This window comes from Hemiscyllium ocellatum, chromosome 12 (assembly GCF_020745735.1).
Source record: "Hemiscyllium ocellatum isolate sHemOce1 chromosome 12, sHemOce1.pat.X.cur, whole genome shotgun sequence".
In the NCBI taxonomy this organism is placed as follows: domain Eukaryota; kingdom Metazoa; phylum Chordata; class Chondrichthyes; order Orectolobiformes; family Hemiscylliidae; genus Hemiscyllium; species Hemiscyllium ocellatum.
The window spans coordinates 35,839,210-35,860,707 of NC_083412.1; the positions used below are offsets into that span (position 1 = coordinate 35,839,210).

Genomic DNA, 21,498 nt, shown 5'->3' on the forward strand with positions numbered 1-21,498 from the left:
GAGACACACTCCTCCAGTCGGCATGCACATGAGCTGCGAGGCCCCACGGGGAGTAGTAGCGGTTGGTACATTTGACTAAGGCACATGGAATAGTTTTAGCTACATTCACGTAAGTACATCCCCATCCCGTAATAATTGGGATAGGCTACCCCAGACATGTTAGAGGAAATCCCAAGCAACTAGCAGGTGGGGATAAGTAATAGTCCAAAGAGACATTATGTCCGGTAAACGCCTTAGAAATATTCCATACTCTGTTGTTGGGATTTGGGAGGAGGAAAGGGGTCAAAAGACTCCTTTCCTGATGTGAGGGCATAACAGACCACTTCATCATGGCTGAATATTTTATTGTGACTTTGAAGAAACAAATTGTTAGTGAAGGATGACATTTCCCCCTTTTCTCTTTAGCAATGTGCCAATTTAGACCTCTGTGAATAGGGGCAATGCTTACCAGGGCCGTCCATAGCACAACTGAAATTAAACTGGCATAAAACACCTTGACAGGGTAAAGACCATTGAGACTTGTTCTGTAAATGAAGTGTCCAATCTTGATGCAGTTGACCGTTGTGGCAATTTATTTTGGTAACATTCCATGCATCAAAGGAATCAGTCTCTCGGCACACAAGGACATCTTTTCGGCATAAATGGTACACAGTCTCTGGTTGCTCAGGATCACACGGGTAAACAGTCCCTTCTTGAGTACCAATGCCGGCGATGACGAGTTCATATAGCAGGTTAAATTTGATCCCCATCATAATGGTCATTTCTGGATCAAGGATTAGGATATCTAAAACAGAAGAAGAATTACTATTCGAAATATGCAGCTATATCTTAGTAGTCTGGCTTGATTCCAGTTCCTCTCTCAGTTCCCCATCGTCTTCATCTCCATCATCTCCCCCCTTGAAAGGGCTTGTGCAATGACCTTGCAATGATGGAGGTGAACCCAGGTGGAGCGGTCTGCGACCTTAACTGCAGTTGGGGTGGTGAGGAGGACTTGAAAGGGCTTCTCCCATTGAGGTTGGAGACCGCAGTGTGTCCAATTCTTGATGAGAACGAAGGAGCCTCATTCAACAGTTGGAACACTGTTGAGGGAGGGGAGCTTCTCATGATCGGCATGGACTTGGGAGTGAAGACCTCGCAAAATATTAGTCAAGGAAAGAACATAGGACGACATGTCTTCAGCCATGTGGTGCAAGTGAATACGGGAGGAGGCATCATTCCAAGGCATGTGGAAAGCTCGACTCTAGACAATTTCAGCTGGGTACAAGCGGGTCTTACCCATAAGAATGTATCGTAGGTGGAACAATACCATCCGAACCCAGACCCATGCCCCTATCCTATCCCCATTTCCCATTGGCAAATACAGCCAGTCTACACTTGCCTGAACACAATGAGTAATTTAGCATGGCCACTCACCTAACCTGCACATCTTTGAACTGTGGGAGGAAATCGGAGCACCTAGAGGAAACCCATACAGACATTGGGAGAATGTGTAAATTCCACAGATACAGTCACCCAAGGGTGGAATCAAACCCAGGTCTCTGGTGCTGTGAGTCAACAGTGCTGCCCACTGAACCACCGTACTGCCCTATGGCAAATATGTCACTAATTTGTACAAGACATAATTCAATGTGTACATATATATGTATACGGTTTTAATTTATGGGTGAGTGTGGATTACTATAATTTAATTAACATTATTGAACTTAGAAGAACATGGGAAATGGAAAATCTGTTGGGAAAATATGGCAAGAGTGCAAATTAGATTCCTGACATTTAAAATTCCAGTTTTTCCATGCAAGGTTTTAACAGCTAGATGAGAATTTTTAGAAATTATTTTTATTCATTTGTGGGACTTGGGTGTCGCTGGCTGGTCAGCATTGATAGCCCATCCCTATTAGCCCTTGAGAAGGTGGTGGTGAGCTGCCTTCTTGAATCGCTGCAGTCCATTTGCTGTGGGTTGACCGACAGTGCTGGTAGGGAGGGATTTCCAAGATTTTGACCTAACGACTTGGAAGGAACGCCGGTATATTTCCAATTCAGAGTGGCAAGTGGCTTGGAGGGGAACTTGCAACTGGCTGTGTTCCCAAGTACCTGCTGCCCTTGTCCTTCTAGATGGAAGTGGTCATGTGTTTGGAAGGTGCTATCTAAGCATCTTTGATGAATTTCTGCAGTGCATCTTATAGATAGTTCACACTGAGCGCCGGTGGTGGAAGGATAGATTGGCACCACATCTACAAACAATCAAGCGAGTTGCTTTGTCCTGGATGGTGTCAAGCTTTTTCAGTGTTGTTAGAGCTGCACCCATTCAGGCAAGTGGGGAGTATTCCATCACACTCCCGACTTGTGCCTTGTAGGTGGATAGACTTTGGGGTGTCAGGAGGTGAGTTACTCGTAGCAGTATTCCTAGTCTCTGACCTGCTCTTGTAGCCACTGTGTTTATGTGGTGAGTCCAGTTGAGTTTTTGGTCAATGGTAACCCCAAGGATGTTGACAGTGGGGGAATTCAGTGACGGTAATACCATTCAATGTTAAGAGGCGGTGGTTAGAGTGTCTCTTATTGCTGATGGTCATCGTCTGGCACTTGTCAGTCCAAGCCTGGATATTGTCCAGATCTTGTTACATTTGAGCACATACTGCTTCAGTAACTGAGGATTTGTGAATGGTGCTGAACACTGTGCAATCATCAGTGAACATCTGACTTCTGACCTTATGACAGAGGAAAGGTCATTGATGAAGCAGCTGAAGATTGGTGGGGCTTAGGATACTACCCTGAGGGACTCATGTAGAAATGTCCTGGAGCTGAGATGAATTAACCTCCACAACCACAACCATCTTCTTTTGTGTCAGGTATGACTCTAACCAGCAGAGTGTTTGCCCCGATACCCATTGATTCCAGTTTTGTCAGGGCCCCTTGATGCCATACTTGGTCAAATGCAGTCTTGATGCCAAGGGCTGTCACTCTCACCTCACCTCTGGAATTCAGCTCTTTTGTCCATGTTCCTGATGAAGGGCTTATGCCCGAAATGTCGAATTTCCTATTCCTTGGATGCTGCCTAACCTGCTGTGCTTTAACCAGCAACACATTTTCAGCTGTCCATGTTGGAACCAAAGCTATAATGAGGTCAGGAGCTGGGTGACCCTCGTGAAATCCAAACTGGGTGTCACCAAGCAAGGTTGTTGCTGAGCAAGTGCTGCTTGATAGCACAGTTGATGACCCCTTCCGTCACTTTATTGACGATGGAGAGAAGACTGGGCGGTAATTGGCCAGCTTGGATTTGTCTTGCTTTTTGTCTACAGGACATATCTGGGCAATTTTCCACATTGTTGGGTAGATGCCAGTGTTATAACTGTACTGGAAGAGCTTGACTAGGGGAGCAGCAAGTTTAGATTAGATTAGATTAGATTACTTACAGTTGTGGAAACAGGCCCTTCGGCCCAACAAGTCCACACCGACCCACCGAAGCGCAACCCACCCACACCCCTACATTTACCCCTTACCTAACACTACGGGCAATTTAGCATGGCCAATTCACCTGACCCGCACATCTTTGGACTGTGGGAGGAAACCGGAGCACCCGGAGGAAACCCACGCAGACACGGGGAGAACGTGCAAACTCCACACAGTCAGTCGCCTGAGTCGGGAATTGAACCCGGGTCTCAGGCGCTGTGAGGCAGCAGTGCTAACCACGTGCCACCGTTCTGGAGCACACGTCTTCAGTACTATTGCTGGAATGTTATCAGGGCTCATTGCCTTTGCAGTATCTAGTACCTCCAACCGTTTCTTGATATCACGTGGAGTGAATCGAATTGGCTAGAGACTGGTATCTGTGATGCTGGGACCCACTGGAAGAGGCCAAGATTCCTGCAAGTGTGCAATGACAGGCCTATTTAAATACATTAGTATCTCATTAACTAGTCTTTGTCTCATGTCTATGCAATTTGCTATTTTCGCAGTTAGTGTAGAAACATTTGACAGTGACAATCCATAACATGAAAGTCAAGACCATAATAAATCGGATATAGGATCAGAAGTAGGCAAACCTGGCAACAGTACATTCATTCATTCATTACATCATCCAAGTCATTAATGTATATTTAAATACATGTGGCTCCAACACTGATCCCTGTGGCACTCCACTGGTTACACATTGTCATCCTGAAAATGCCACCTTTTATCCCAACTCTGTTTTCAATTAGTTAGCCAATCCATGCTAATATACTACTCCCAACACCTTGGGCTTTTATATAAATAGTCTTATATGCAGTACTTTATCAAACGCCTTTTGGAAATCCAAATATATTACACTTTTTTTTTAGATTATTTACAGTGTGGAAACAGGCCCTTCGGCCCAACAAGTCCACACCGACCCGCCGAAGCGCAACCCACCCATACCCCTACATTTACCCCTTACCTAACACTACGGGCAATTTAGCATGGCCAATTCACCTGACCCGCACATCTTTGGACTGTGGAAGGAAACCGGAGCACCCGCAGGAAACCCACGCAGACACGGGGAGAACGTGCAAACTCCACACAGTCAGTCGCCTGAGTCGGGAATTGAACCCGGGTCTCTGGTCCTGTGAGGCAGCAGTGCTAACCACTGTGCCACCGTGCCGCCCCTTTAGTAGTTCCTTTTTATCTATCCTGTTTGTTACCATCTCAAAGAATTGCAATAAATTTGTCAGGTGTGATTTCTCTTTCATGAAGCAATTCTGACATGACTTGATTTTATTGTGTATTTCTAAATTCTCTGCTACTACATTGTCTTGCAAGATTCTAAAAATTTCCTAATAATAAATGTTAAGGTATTTGGCCTATAGCTTCCTATTTTTATCTCATATTTTGAATAACGATGTTACATTGGTACTTTTCTTTGGGATGTTTCTCAAATCAAAGGATTCTTGAGAGATGCATCCACAGTGTCTGTAGCTACTTCATTTAAAATCCTAGAATGCAACCCATCAGCTCCAGAGGACTTAGGAGGTTTTAGCCTAATTAGTTTTCTCAGTACTTTTTCTCTAGTGATAGAGATTATGTGTACTTTCTCCCCTTTCAGTGCCTTGATTGTTTAATAGTTTTGGAATGCCATTAATATCTTCTAACATGTATTTGTTTAACTTCTCTGCTATTTCTCAGCTCCCCATTGTTATTTCTTCAGCCATATTTTCTCTGGCTTTCTTTTGCCATTTTTCATATTTAAAAATGTTCTTGTTGTCTGTTTTTTACTTCACTTGCAGAATTGCCCTTAGAAACAGAAACATTGAAAATAGGTACAAAAGTAGGGCATTTAGCCCTTCAAGCTTACGCCATCATTCAGTATGATCATGGCTGATCATGCAATCACAGGTTCACAACTCTCTTGAGTGAAGAACTTCTTTCCTTATCTCATACCTGAATGGCTTACCCCTTATTCTTAGACTGTTTCTCTTAATTCTGGACTTCCCCAACAGTGGGAACATTTTTCCTGCATCTAGCCTGTCCAGTCACATCAGGATTTTGTAAGTTTCCACAAGATCCCTCCTCATCCTTTGAAACTTCAGAGTACAAGCACAGTCAATCCAGTCTTTCCTCATATGTCAGTCTTGCCATCCTGGGAGTTAGTCTGGTGAACCTTCACTGGACTCTGTCAATCGCAAGAATGCCCTTCCTCAGACTAGGAGACTAAAACTGCACCACAGTACTCAAGGTGTGGCCTCACTGAGGCCCTGTATAACATCAGCAAGAGATCATTAGTCTGATACTGAAGTCCTCTCGTTATGAAGGCCAGCATGGCATTAGCTTACCTCACCGCCTGCTACACTTGCATGCCAACCTTCAGCAACTATTCTGTCATGATACCCAGGTGTCGTTGAACCTCACCTTTTCCTAAACTGCCACCATTTCAGATAATAATCTGCCTTCCTGTTTCTGTGACCAAAGTGGACAACCTCATACTTTTCCACCTTATATTGCATTTTCTAAGTACTTGCCCACTCTGTCCAAGCCACCATGCAGCCTCTTAGCATCCGTCCTATAGCACACACTGCTGTTCAGTTTAATGACATCTGCACATTTGGAGATATTGCATTCAATTCCTTTGTCCAAATCATTAATGTGTATTTTGAATAGCTGGGATCCCAGCACTGAACCCTGTGGCACCTCACTTGTCACTACCAACCACTCTGAAAAGGACCCATTTATTCTAACTCTCTGCTTCCTGTCTGTGAATATATTACCTCCAAAACCATGAGCTTCAATTTTCTTCACTAATCTCTTATATGGAACCTTGTCAAAAGCTTTTTGAAAGTCCAGACACATAACATCTGCTGATTCACCCTTGCCCACTCTACTGGTCACATCCTCAAAAAATTCCAGCAGATTTGTCAAGCATGATTTTCCTTTAGTGAATCCATGCTAACTAGGACCAATTCTGTCACCACTTTCCGAATGCTCAGTTATTACATTCTTAATAATCGTCTCCAGCATTTTCTCCACCACTGTTATCAGTCTATCCAGCCCATAATTCCCTATTGTCTCTCTCCTTCCTTTTTTAAAGAGTAGAGTTACATTATCTGCCCTCCAGTCCATTGGAACTCTTCCAGAGTGTACAGAATGGTCCATTATTTCAAGGCCCATTGCCTTAATTACTCTGGGATTCAGAGTGTCAGGCCCTGGGGACTTATCAGGTTTTAATCCCATTAATTTCCTCAACACCATTTCCTGACTAATAAGGATTTCCTCCTTCATGCTTGACCCTCTGTCCCCAAGCATTTCCTGAAGGTTATTTGTGACCTCCTTAGTGAAGACAGATCTAATGTATTTGTTCAGCTGGTGTGCCATCTTTTGGTTGTACATTATGAATTCACCTGATTCTAACTGCAAGGGACTTACATTTGTCTTCACCAGTATTTTTCTCTACACATAGCTATAGAAATTTTTGCAGTCAGTTTTTATGTTTGCCACAAGCTTACTTTCATATTCTATTTTCCCCTTCCAAATTAATCCCTTTATCTTCCTCTGCTGAATTTTAAATTTCTCCCTGTCCTTAGGGTTTGCTGCTTTCTCAGGCAAATTTATATGCTTCCTGTTTGGCTTTAACACTATCCCTGATTTCCCTTGTTAGGCATGGTTGAACCACCTTTCCTGTTTTATCTTACACCATTAGGGATGTACAATTGTTGAAGTTCATCCATGTGTTCTTTAAGTGTCTGCCATTGCCTATCCACCATCAAAGATACCTCTTAAGTATCCTTGGCCAGATTATCCTAGCCAATGCATGCCTCATTCCACCAAAGATGGCTTTCTTTAAGTTCTGGATCCTAATTTCAGATTTAATTGTATCACTGTCGAGCTTACAGAAGTACTCTACCATATTTTGGTGACTCTTTCCCAAAGAATCTCACACCATAATGTTGCTTAATCCTCTCTCATTACACAATATCCAATCTAGGATGGCTTGCTCTCTAGTAGGTTCCTCAACATATTGGTTGAGGAAACCGTCCCTCACACATTCTAGGAAATCCTCCTCTATTGCATTGCTATCAGTTTGCTTCAACCAATCAATATGTAGGTTGAAGTCACCCATAATAACTGTTGCATCCTTACTGCATGCATCTCTAATTTCCTATCAATCCCCAATCTCACAACTGCTGTTTAGTAGTCTGTACATAACTCCCAATAACATCTTTTTCTCTTTGGTGTTCTGCATCTCCACCCACAAAGATTACACATCATCCAGGCTAATGTCCTCCCTTACTATTGCATTAATCTCCTCCTCAACTAGCAACGCTACCCCACCTCTCTTTCCTTTCCATCTATGATTCCTGAAAATTAAATGACCTTGGACGTTGACTTGCCTTCCTTGTTCATCCTGGAGCCAGGTCTATCAATCCAGTTACATCATATCAGTTAATAATTATCTGTGCAGTTATTCATGCACCTTATTACAAATGCTCCTCACATTGAGACACAGACCCTTCAGGCGTTTTTTGACATTTATTGGCCTTTTGGAATCATGGTGTAATATGGCCCTTTTTGATTTTTGTCTTTGGTTTCTCTGCCTTGCACTTTCACTTTTCCCCTTGCTGTCTTTTGTTTCTGTTCCACTTTACTTCTCTCTGATTTCCTCCATTGATTCCCATCCCCTGCCTTATAGTTTATTTTCTGTTTTTATTATCGTTTTGGTCATCTTTTGTTGGCTTTTAAAACTTTTCCAGCGTTCGTTTTACCACTAATCTTTGCCACGTTGAATATTTTTCTTTTAATTTGATACTGTTGTTAGCTTACTTGATTAAGGATAGTTGGCTTATTTCCTTAGTAGAATCCTTCTTACTAAGAATTTCTTTGCTGAGTCGTTACCTATTTTCTGTCTGTCATTGTCCTGTCATTGTTCCTCAACAATCTTTTCTGTTAAACACCTTTTCCAGGCCACTCCAGCCTTCTCACCCTTCATTCTTATACAATTACTCTTAAAATTTATCACAATTGTTTCAGACCCACATTTCTCACTCTCAAATTGAATGTTAAATTCTGTTATATGGTCACTGTTCCCTAGTAGATCTCTTACCAAAATAGTCTGATCCCTGGTTGCATCGTTAACATATTATTCCAAGAAACGACATCAATATACACCCTCTGAATTTTTTTACATGGCAATCTTTGCCAATTCATTTTTGCAACTTAGAAAATTGAAGATTTAAGTCACCCGTGATTAGCTAACTGCCTTTTTCACATGTTCTCATTATCCCGTGATTTATTCGCTTTCCTATACAACAGTTACTGTTGGGGGCTTAGATTACTGGCATCAATGTCTTCTTCTGTTGTTATTTCTTACCTCCACCCGAATGGATTCTATAGATCATTTCCTGCTATACCTATTTCATCTCATTTTGAAAAAGTTAACCACCACCACTCCCTTTTGTTCTTTTGCTATGTCAAATACCCCTGAATAATTAGGTCCTAACTTTGATTGCTTTGTGACAAAGTGGATACCTGGCAATGCAGCTGACCAGAATTTGTTCCAGATCTCCATTCAGCTCAGCATCCTCAAGGGCACATGCCATAGACAACAACCATGTGCACCATTCATCCAAAAAGTTTTGACATTGGCAAGACAACAGCTTCACCACATCATGGACAATGTGAGACTCACTCAATTCAGCACTGCAGTTGGAGCTCGCAGACATTACAATACTGCACCCAGGCCGCTTTGTGCAGAAGGGCAGGCACTCATCTCATGCATCGGAACAGGGTGCATCTCAGGGGTCTTTAATTGCTTCCTTCACATTCACTCACTTTGTTTACTTCGATATAGTATCCCTGCCTTGTTTCACCTTTTAGCATACAGACAGCATGTAATGTTTAGCACCAATACACCATTATGTCACTATCATCTGTCCAGTGTGTGTTCTATCATCAGTCAGGAAAGTTGGTGAGGTGCCCTGAGTTTATAAGAAGTGCAGAGGTTAGAAAGGTTAATTGTTTCGTGGGGAAATGGGTTGAATGAGAACCATTGAGGAAGGATGTTGCATGCAATATTTATAGTGATAAACCGTGAACATTGTTAGGAGGTGGGTATTATTGCAGAATTAGAATGAGTGTGTGGGAGCTGAATGAAGATCATGGCATTTAATCTTGACAGAAGTTTAACCTTATTACTGTATTGCTGTGCATTCCTCCAGGCATTAGTCACCCCACTGACCCGGTTGGTTACTTCAGATCAAACTGACGATGTTTGATATAGTGCAAAGTTGAGATTTAAATATGACATGATGCTCATGACAAAAGTCTCTTTGTCTCATGGAGGGGAGCATCCGGCCCATGAAGGTCCTCAAAAGTTGACACAGCCAAAAGAAAATTCAGCCAAATGTGTATGTCACTTATCCATATTAAGGCATTTGTACATCCATTTGCTAATTTTCATTGCATTTACATTAAATTGACTTTCCAAAGCCAGTAACATTTGTTGAATGAGGAATTTGCTTTTATAGGTAACTGACTGTGTGATTGTAAAAGGGGAATTTACTGGACTGCCTCCTGGAAAGCATGGCCTTCACGTTCATTGCTTTGGTGACTTAACCAATGGTATGAAACAAATATTTACTATAATAATTACATGGAGAAAAATGCTTGTAAATTCGTACAACAATAGTTGAATAATCTTCACCAACAGGACAAAGAATAAATGTCAGTAAACTCTCACATCTTAACTTGCAAGCAGTGAGGGCAAACTCAGAATTTCTTTAAGACTTAAATTATGTGTTCATATATTTCAAGCACTTTGATATGTTTTTCCCTCTAAGTATGAGAAACCTCTTTCCATTCTTGCTTGCTATGTATTTATTCAGTTTTTTCACATATTTGTAAGTTCTGCTTTCCCATGTGGAATAAAACATCATGGATGTCATCATCATAAATAAAGTATTCTAATAGAATTTTGCATTATATCCATCTCAACCAGCTGCTTGGCTAACCAGTAACATATGATAGTGAGTGACTCCAAGTGCAATGTTATATTAGTAACTGGGAATTTTGAAGTATATTAATTTTAGCTCAGACATGATCTTCCAAGGCAACAATGAGTAGCATGAAGGGCATTTTACATTGTTGTCTCGCCTTTAGAACAACAAAATCCTAATATAAAATGAATTTGTGGCATAGGGAGTATGTATTTAAAGGCTATGTCTACTTCTACGGCAAAAATTTGGAATAACTGCAGGGAGAGACACATACCTTTCTTACTCGGTATTAAAGAATGGAGGATCTGAAATGTACAAATACATATTTAGCCAATTTCCAAAATAATGCTGAGGGTTTATCTACAGTGAAATAATGCTGAGGGTTTATTTACAATGTATCAAAAAAGTGCAGAAAAGTCCAGAGCCAAAGAAATCTGAAGCATGTTATGGATATGTAGACTCAAAAAAAAAATCAGATAGCTCAAAAAGACAATATAATTTAGAGGAACTGAATAATTAGGTACACATGAATGTGGATGGTCTATTCTTCATTAGAATGCAGGAGTATAGACAAGGTAACAAATCCTGAAAACTGCTTGTCAGTACACTGCAGGCAGGAGGTACAGTGTAAAACTTGACAGTCTTGACAAATCAGCAGGGAATCTGCAGAGTATGACAATTTTGTTTTATACTTTAAGATCTTAATAGGACAACAAATTGTTGGTGAACCTATCCCTCCCAACTATATCACCACATGATTGCAAATGGCAGAGGACCCAAGTGGGTCACTTCATGTCACTCTATTCATGTGGTGACAATGTTGTGAAAATGTCAAAGAAAGAGTTAGTGTCTCAGGATTCATTATGGAAACAACAATGATGCTTTTGGACAAGCGTGAAAAAAATCCTTCGTGCTTTTTTTCTTTGCCCTACACCCCAGTGTAGATAAGCACTAGAAAATAAAATAATTATTCACTGATGTAGCCCTTCAGAATTATAATACTTGGTTCTAGTGTTAGTTGCACTGTCCAACTGGAGTTTATCTTTGTAGAACTATGAAGTGACAGATGTCTGGTGCTGATGCAATGTTTAAGTCAATCATTACTGAATAACACAAACATTGATTGTAGGAGGTTGTCTGATGATACTGCAGCAGAGACTAAGCCATCAGGTTGTGTCATATCTGCTGTGTTTTGTTGTCCACCATATAGGAGTAGAGGCTTTAATTGTTTGATTTTGAGAAATATAGTTCAGATTGGTGCATTGATGAAATCAGGCACAAAATAGTGCAAGCCTATAAAAATTCAGTATTTTTGTCTGCACCACCTTGAGGATTGAGAGCACAGTTACTCATGCAACCAAAGCTCCATAGCTTCACATAAAGTAGTCATAACTGGAATCAATTAAATATTATCAGCACATTTCATACATTCACTCCTCCTGTCCTGCTCTTTGGAATATAGTGCATACTTGAAGTAATGACATTTTTTTGAATTTCAAAATTATCCTTTAGACACAAAAAAAATCACAAACACAGTTTGGTTTTGAACAATACCATATGAAGAAAACAGTCTAAGTTAGGCTGGAGCACCTTTTTTTAGAGCAATAAGATGGTGCTATTTTCTGGGTCTGCAGATTGTGCAGGAGCAAAGATGGCCTTTAGTAGAGTGATGTGCTCTTCCTGGGAGAAAGTGAGGACTGCAAATCCTGGAGATCAGAATCAAAAGGTGTGGCACTGGAAGAGCACAGCCAGTCAGGCAGCATCTGAGGAGCAGGAGAGTCAACGTTTTGACCAGAAGCTTATGCGCAAAACGTCAACTTGCCTGCTCCTCAGATGCTGCCTGACCGGCTGTGCTTTTCTAGCGCCACACTTTCTGACTCTGATGTGCTTTTCCTGACGGATGTGGGAGATTAGGGAGAATTTACATGTTACTAATGATTACGTCTGCAGTGTCTTTGGTTGCAAATCCTATCAGATCGCAAGGATCAGTTAGAGCAGCAGTTAGGGGCAATGAAGAATTTACAAGAGCTTGGGAATGTGATGGATGGCAGTTTTAGAAAGGGCAAAAAGCTGCAGATGCAATCAGGTACATGGCGTAACTCCAGGAAAGGTAGGAGGCGTAGGCAGGTAGTACAGGATTCTCCTATGGCTGTCCCCATTTCAAATAAATGCGCTGTTTTGGAAAATGTGGAGGGTGATGGACTCTTTGGGAAATGTAGCACGAGCAGCCAAGTTTCTAGAATGGAGATTGGCTCTAATGTAATGAAGGGCATGTTGGGTTCCAAGCGATAGATTGTGATAGGGGACTGTCTAGTCAAAAGCACAGACAGACGTTTCTGCAGCCAGCAACGAAAAATCAGAATGGTGTGTTTCCTCCCTGGTACCAGGATCAAGCTTATCTTGGAGAAGGTGCAGAAGATTCTCAAAGGGGAAAGAGACCAGCGGGAGGTCATTGTATACATTGGAAGGGAAAAGGATGAGATTCTGAAGGGAGAACATAGAGAGTTAAGCAGAAATATAAAAAGGAGGTCTTCGAGGGTCTGGATTACTCCTGGTGCTATGAGCCCGTATGTGTAGGAATAGGAAGTTTGAGCAGACGGATGCATGGCTGAGGAACTTGTTCAGGGGAGAAAGGGTCACATTTCTAGATCATTGGAATTTCTTCTGGGATAGAAGGATGGATTGCACCTGAATTGGAAGGGTACTACTATATTGGCAGGGAGATTTGCTAGAGCTGCTCACAAAGATTTAAACTAGTAAGGTTTGGAGAGGGTTGGGGGGGTGGGGGGAAGACATCAATCTGAGACTGGTAGAGTTGGGCAAAAGGAGCGAGTCAAACAGTCAGGGCAGGCATGAACAAAGCAGATAACAAGGTAGGACTGATAAATTAAACTGCATTTGTTTCAATGCAAGAGGCCAATCAGGGAAGGCAGATGAACTCAGGTCATGGCTAGGAATATGGGACTGGGATATCATAGCAATTACAGAGATGTGGCTCAGGGATGGATGGGAATGGCAGCTAAATGTTCCAGGATACAAATACTATAGGAAAGATAGAAAGGGGGGCAAGAGGGGAGGGGAGTTGTGTTTTTGATAAGGGATAGCATTACTGCTGTACTTAGGAGGAAGTTCCAGAGAATACATCCAAGGAGGTTATTTGGGTAGAACAGAGAAATAAGAAAGGGATGATCACCTGATTGGGGTTGTATTATAGACCCTGTAATAGTCAGCATAAAATTGAGAAACAAACTTGTAAGGAGATCTCAATTATCTGTAAGAATTAAAGGGTGGTTATTGGTAGAGGATTTTAACTTTCCAAATATAGACTGGGACTGCCATGGTGCCAAAAGTTTAAATGGAGAGGAATTTGTTAAGTGTGTACAAGAAAATTTTCTGATTCAGTATGTGGATGTACCTAAACTTGACCTACTTTTGGGAAATAAGGCAGGGCGTGACTGAGCTGTCAGTGGGGTAGCACTTTGGGGCCAGCGACCGTGGTTCTATTAGTTTTAAATAGTGATGGAAAAGAATAGGCGGGATCTAAAAGTTGAAGGTCTAAATTGGAGGAAGGCCAATTTTGACAGTACAGTAGCGACTCGACATATGAACGACCCCATTCACGAACAAATCGGTTTACAAACAGGATTGTACATAAAATTTTGCTTCAAAGTACGTACTAAATTCAAGGTATGAACACAAAAAGCCTGTGTGCGACCACGTGGTTTCATTGTTCTGCTTTGCTACATAAAAGCTCTCGGGCCCCGCGTGATCTCATTCAGTTAGTCTTTGGCACGTGCGCTGTGAACAGCCGTCCAAGCATTCTTATGCCATCCGAGCAATGGGAAAAACTGTTTCAGTTCGCTAACCGAGTCCCAGAACGAATTAAGTTTGTAAGTCGAGACGCTACTTATTAGATAAGAACTTTCAAAAGCTGAAAGTATTCAGGGGCAGGTATTTGCAAGTAAAGGGACAGCTGGAAATTGGGAAGCCTTCAGAAATGAGATAACGAGAGTGCAGAGACAGTACATTCTTGTTCATGTGAAAGGAAAGGCTGGTAGATGTATGGAATGCTGGATGACTAAAGAAATTGAGGTTTTGGTCAAGGAATAGAAGGAAGCATATGTCAGGTATAGACAGCAGATATCGAGTGAATTCTTAGAAGAGTATAAAGGCAGTAAGAGTATATTTAAGAGGGAAATCAGGAGGGCAAAAAGGGGACATGAGATAGCTTTGGCAAATAGAATTAAGGAGAATCCAAAGGGTTTTAACAAATACATTAAGGACAAAAGGATAACTAGGGATAGAATAGGGCCCTTCAAAAATCAGCAAGGCAGCGTGGAGCCGCAGGAGATGAACGAGATACTACATGAGTATTTTGCGTCAGTGTTTACTGTGGAGAAAGACATGGAAGTGGGGAAATAAATGATGATATCTTGAAAAATGTCCATATTACAGATGAGGACGTGCTTGGATGTCTTGAAATGCATAGAAGTGGATAAGCCCCCATGATCTGATCAGGTGTACCCTAGTAAGCTAGTGGAAGCTGGGGTAGAGATTGCTGGGCCCCTTGCTGAGATATTTGTATCACCAGTAGACACAGGTGAGGTGCCAGAAGACTGGAGGTTAGCTAATGCGGAGCCACTATTTAAGAAAGGTGCTAAGGAAAAGCCAGGGAATTATAGACAGATGAGCCTGACATCAGCGATGGGCAAGTTGTTGGAGGGAATGCTGAGGGACAGGACATTGGTTGTGGCTGTACAAGACATTGGTTAGGTCACTTTTGAAATATTGCATGCAATTCTGGTCTCCTTCCTATCGGAACGATGTTGTAAAACTTGAACGAGTTCAGAAAAGACTTACAAGGATATTGCCATGGTTGGAGGATTTGAGCTACAGGGAGAGGCTGAATTGGCTGGGGCTGTTTTCCCTGGAGTGTCGGAGGCTGAGAGGTGACCTTATAGAGATTTGTAAAATCATGAGGGGCATGCATATGGTAAATAGACAAGTTGTTTTCCCTGGGATCGAGGAGTCCAGAACTACAGGAAACATTTAGGTGAGAGAGGAAAAATTTAAAAGATACCTAAGGGGCAACTTTTTCACGCAGAGGATGATGCATGTATGGAATGAGCTGCCAGAGGAAGTTGTGGAGGCTGGTACAATTACCACGTTCAAGAGTCATCTGGATGGCTATATGAATAGGAAGGATTTAGAGGGGCATGGGCTAAGTGCTGGCAAATGAGAGTGGATTAGATTAGGACATCTGGTCGGCATGGGTGAGTTGGACCTAAAGGGTCTGTTTCTGTGTTGCATATCTCTATGACTCTCTGACATTGGAGTTTGACTCTACCCAACAAAGGCATCTCTTTCTTGTACAAGACTATATTTACATGCATTTGAGCCATCAGGATGGTCCAATAACTGAACGGATCCCTATTTAACTTCAGCAGGAAAACCATGCCTCAGAACCATACTGTTCCCTCTTCCTTTATTAAGGCAAAGTCCATGCAATTTCTAGTTAGAGTTTTATTTCAACCAACCACAGCTGTTTCCCAGATGAGTGTCCTTCATGTATATTTGCACAATTATCTTAAATCAACCTGTTCAGAGACTCTGTGACATGCCATACTTGAACCACAAGAGTCCTTTGTACATTTGCGTACAATTAACTAATTAGTTTACAACATCTCTTTGCCTTTTTATCTTTAATTCTTAGGTATTTAGGATCCGATTCAGAATTGGGAACCAACACTTTATATCCTAACATGAAGGACTGTAATATACTTAATAATATCAATTTGAAAATGTCTTATTAAGGAATTTTTACTCACAATGGGGTGCAGTCTTTAGTCTTTATGCTCTGGTACTGAAAGGAAAAAGTGATCCTTCAATTAGGAAAGAGTTTTTCCTCAGGTCGTGAGCTCAAAATCTTTTGTGCCTTCTAAAGTATAAACTCTGAAATCCTTGCACCTTCATAGGGCAAACAATTGGAAGAAGTAAGATGGTGTGTGTGTGTGTATATATATATATATATATATATATGCTCAGTTTATATTTGAGATTCTTCATAGCAAAGTTGGTTGAATGTAATATTTTAATGCAAAATTTATATGATTAAAGTTACATTTTGTTTGGAAAACACTTACTTTTGTAATACCTTTTGCTGACCTCCCTTTCACCCTATCCTTCCCCATTTCAAAAAGCTGGTTTTGCAAAGGCACTGAGTATAATTATTTGTTTTAGATTGGATTAGTGCAGGACCTCATTACAATCCAGACCATGAAATCCATGGTGCACCAGAAGAGAACAACAGGTAAGTTCTGTTTCAGTTTTATATGAAACTAAAAAGAAAATGCAGTTTTTTGAAAAAGATATGCTGAATTTGGATGCTTTCAATTCTGAGATGTGTAAATTCATTGTATTTTGTAAAATGTTGGAGCCATTTCTTTCTCTTCCAATGAAATATTCAATTCTGAATATAGAAAAAGGGAATGTTGATCTGGAATGTCACGTTTCTGCTCATTTTACATTGCCTTGTGATTTTTTGGGATGCTTCTCTGTGTTTGCAAAAGGAGCAAGCCAGCATCTTTTCATAATGAGACAGATCTGATTGCTTCAGGCCTATCTCTGTCATTCATCTTCATGAAATCACCTAACAAGCTTCTACCTGCCATTATGCATAATTGATGTTCTGTTGGGGGACCTGAAAATGACAGGTAACAAAGATTGAAGAGCCCAAGGTAGGTTTATTTTCAGTGACTTGGGTCTGTTCACCTTTCCATGTGTGCAGCAATGTTTGTATGTAGTCCATATCGAAGATATAAGTTTAAGAATATTACTAAATGAAACAAGAGGAAAGGTAAGGAGTTTGTTTTATCTCAACTGTTGTTTGGACATTGCAATATCCCAGAAAAAAACTGTGATGGAAACGTCACTTATTAAGGAAATAGGTTCCATATGCACAAAAGTGTGTTCGATATAGAACCACAGATCCTTTACCCATTCATTCTTTCTGATTGTGTCTGTGTTGCCAATGGGCTGAATGGACTTCCTCTGTTATTTAAAATTCTATGATTCTTTAAAACAAAATACTTTTCATCCAAATAGACATGCAGGTGACCTGGGCAATGTGGAAGTGAATGAAGACGGTTTGGCCAAGCTGGATATGGAGGTGCAACATTTCCATCTGACAGGAATTCATTCTATTCTTGGACGCTCCCTGGTGGTGGGTACCAAAATAGCCCTCCAGCTATAGCAACAATGCCAAAATGTTAGATTAGACTTGTGTATTATCAGGTTTAACTTTTCTTCTCCTGGTGAATGGATTTAACAGTAATCTCTTTTCAACTCATAGAGATGTACAGCATGGAAACAGATTCTTTAGTCTAACTCATCCATGTCAACCAGATATCCTAAATAAATCTAGTCCCATCTGCCAGCATTTGGCCCATATTCCCTCTAAAACATTCCTATTCAGATGCCGATCCAGATGTCTTTTAAGTGTTGTAATTGTACCTGCCTCCACTACTTCTTCTGGAAATTCATTCCATATACACACCACCCTCTGCGAGAAAAAGTTGCTTCTTCGGTCCCTTTTAAATTTTCCCCTCTCACCTTTAACCTATGCCCTCTAGTTTTGGAATCCCCACCCTGAGGAAAAGACCTTGTCTTTACCCTATCCATGTCCCTCATGATTTTATTAACCTTTATAATGTTACCCCTCAGTCTCCGACGCTTCAGGGAAAATAGCTCAAGTCTATTCAGCTACTCCCTACAGCTCAAACCCTCTAAACCTGACAACATCATTGTAAATCTTATCCAAAATCTTTCATGTTTCACAACATCCTTCACAACAGCAGGGAGACCAGAATTCCAGTGTTCTAATGATTTGGACGTGAACATAGGAGGTATGGTTAGTAAGTTTGCAGATGACACCAAAATTGGAGGTGTAGTGGACAGCGAAGAAGGTTACCTCATAGTACAATGATAGGCCAGTGGACCAAGGAATGGCAGATGGAGTTTAATTTAGATAAATGTGACGTGCAAATAAGGGCAGGAATTATAGACTTAATGGTAATTGGGTATTGTTGCTGAACAAAGAGACTTTGGAGTGCAAGTTCATAGTTCCTTGAAAGTGGAGTTGCAGGTAGATGGGATAGTGAGGGCTTGGATAAGGTAAATAAACAAGGTATTTTCCACATTCAGGGGAGTCCAAAACGAGAGGGCATAGGTTTAAGTTCAGAAGGGAAAGATTTAAAAAAGACCCAAGGGGCAACATTTTCATGCAGAGGGTGGTCCATGTATGGAATGATCTGCCGGAGGAAATGGTGGAGGAGGGTACAATTACAACATTTAAAAGGCATCTGGATGGGTACATAAATAGGAAGGGTTTAGAGGGACATGGGCCAAATGCTAGCAAATGAGTCTAGATTTATTTAGGATATATGGTCGCAGGATGAGTTAGTCCAAAAGGTCCATTTCTGTGCTGCACATCTCTATGACTCTAAACTCCTTGAAACTGCCACAACCTTCTTTTCCGTAAGCTTCAGGCCTGATTGTCTATACAGCCCTTACAGAATCTTATATTTTTGAAAGCAATTACATCTCTGATTCTTATCTCCAGAGTGTAAAAGTGCAATTAATGCAACGATAGGACCAACCTCTCATTCCAACCTTTGTTTACCATGAACCAAGGTAAGTTTCTTATCAACAAAAAGGAACCCCAAAACTTTCCCTTCACACTTAAATATTAGCTAGCTGCTGAGAGATTGTAGTGGACTAATAAGGACAAGTTAGCATTCTTAAAAGTACAGGGAAAAGCTATACCTTTTTGCCTAGGTGTTCAGTGAGGATGGGGATACAGTCATAGAATTATACAGCATTGAAACAGAACCTTCAACCCAACTTGTCCATGCCGACCAGATATCCTAAACTGATCTAGTCCCACTTGCCAGCAGCATTTGGCTCAGAACCCTCTAAATCCATCTAGACCCCTTTTTAAATGTTGTAATGTAACCTTTCTCCACCACTTCCTCTGGTAGCTTGTTACATAAATGCACAACCCCCTCTGCGTGAAAATGTTGCTCCTTAGGTCCTTTTTAAAATTTTCCCCTCTCACCATAACCCTTTAGTTTTGGACTCCCATTCCAGAGGGGGAAAAAAAAACTTGGCTATTCACCCTATCCATGACCCTCATGATTTTATAAACCTGAATAAGGTCATCCCACAGCCTCTGACACTCCAGGGAAAAAAATGCCGCAGCCTATTCAGCCTCTCCCCATAGCTCAAACTCTCCAGTCCCAGGAACATCCTTGTTAATCTTTTCTGGGCCCTCTCAAGTTTAACAACATCCTTCGTATTACAAGGGTGACCAGAATTGTACACTACAGTATTCTAAAAGTGGCCTCATCAATGTTCTGTGCAACCACAACATTACATCCTAACTGCTGTACTTTGTGTTCTGATGAATGACGGCAAGTGTACCAAATGCCGTCTTTACTACATTTTATGAGTAAATATCATAAAATGACACTGAATGTAATGGTTACACACTTCCATGTTTTATTTTCCATAGATTCACCAGAATGAAGATGACCTCGGAAAAGGTGATAATGAAGAAAGCCTGACAACAGGAAATAGTGGAGAGGGTTTAGCATGGGGAGTGATAGGAATTTGTCAGAGTGATATTTTAGAGGAAGTCTTAGAAGAAAAGCCTAACCAATAAAGTTATTAGTTCACATTACAAAATTATATTTATCTATGATTGTTTGCCATACGTTCCTTGTTTGTGGACCTGCAAATCTGTTTTCCAGCTGAAAGAAACATGGTTTTGCATGTTTGTTTTTGCATGAGCAAAGGTATTTTCTTTCCACTTTAATTCCAAAATGAATTATTTTAGGGACCAACCATTCTTAAGAAATGCTCCTTTCCAATTTTTGTGAAACAATGCTCTGTACCAAAAAACTTGATTTGAATCAAATGTCAATTGTACTCCAATGTTTGCAGTTCTATTTTGCATCACACTTAGGTTTTGAGAATAAAGAAATAGCTGCAGCACAGAATGATAACGCTTTGCAACATTTTATTTCATTGAGCAATATTTCAAGAAGTCTGAGAATGAAACTAAAACTAGAATGCGTTTTGGAAGATTAAATGTATTAATATCTTTAGCAGTCTATACCAATGGTAAAAGTGTTTTTCAATATGTATTTTATGATTTCTATAAAGTTATGTACAGCCATTTCCCCCCAAAATGTCACTTCTTCTCTGAAATTTAGTTAATGACAAAATAAAACTACTTCTTTTTATTGAAGTTGTTTTACAGATGTAAATTGTTAAGATAATATGACTGGAAGATGTGTGGGTCTCGTTGTAACAAGGTTTTGATGAGTTTGGCATCAGTTGGAAGTGAGAAGGAAAGACCATGTAAATATTGGAAAGCACTGCATCTTGTCTTTGAGAAGCTGACTCAACATTTCATTGTTTTCCTAAAATAGAGCTGAAATCGTGGAGTGGCTCGTATGGAAACCCATTGAACATTTTGGATTGATGTGCAAGGTTAATTGGAGCTGATCATAGAACATTGATTGAGTGGAATTTCTTTCTTTTCAGGAAATCCAGCAGCTCCACAGTAGAAGCTGCACCATGTGAATTTCTCAATTGCCCCTTAACTATGTGAAATCCAGTGTGTTTCATTGATACTACTACTTTGGAATCAGCCCAAAATGGATGAATATTCTGAAGATGATATTGATGACCTGGCAGCTCTGAGCTCAGATGGCTCACTGTTTATTGTAGCATAAGACTCCCAAGGACAGTTGAATGATACATAGTCAAAGGATTATGAATTTTGTCAGCCAGACTTGTTTATGTAATTTCCTGGACCTGAGGAAACCCTTAGATAAGACGACATACCTAATATAGGGAATCTTTAGTGAAACAAAGTTGAGAAGAGAAAATCCTTACTCAACTGCTTATAAGATCTGAAAGCTTACATAGTCAAAATGAGAACTCATGGATTGACATAATCCCCCTTTGATGTCAACTCAGTCTCTTTTCTTAGCTA

At 40.7% G+C, this 21,498-nt stretch overlaps 1 protein-coding gene across 1 annotated transcript; it reads left to right on the forward strand.

The window, feature by feature from the left end:
- The first annotated feature begins 1,111 nt into the window (after positions 1-1,111).
- Positions 1,112-20,157, forward strand: LOC132820914 (superoxide dismutase [Cu-Zn]-like). The gene is made up of 5 exons (XM_060833270.1): positions 1,112-1,258; positions 9,969-10,062; positions 16,677-16,746; positions 17,541-17,658; positions 20,008-20,157. Exons 1-5 carry the CDS (start codon positions 1,112-1,114, stop codon positions 20,155-20,157), a joined length of 579 nt encoding a protein of 192 aa, XP_060689253.1.
- Positions 20,158-21,498: the final 1,341 nt, after the last annotated feature.

What these genes read in the sequence shown, in the direction of transcription:
- LOC132820914 (XM_060833270.1), top strand. Translation starts at nt 1,112, where the DNA reads ATGGACTTGGGAGTGAAGACCTCGCAAAATATTAGTCAAGGAAAGAAC. An exon ending in CTTTGGTGACTTAACCAATG is followed by an intron (nt 10,063 to 16,676) that starts GTATGAAACAAA and finishes TATTTGTTTTAG; the next exon opens with ATTGGATTAGTGCAGGACCT. An exon ending in TTCTTGGACGCTCCCTGGTG is followed by an intron (nt 17,659 to 20,007) that starts GTGGGTACCAAA and finishes TATTTTCCATAG; the next exon opens with ATTCACCAGAATGAAGATGA.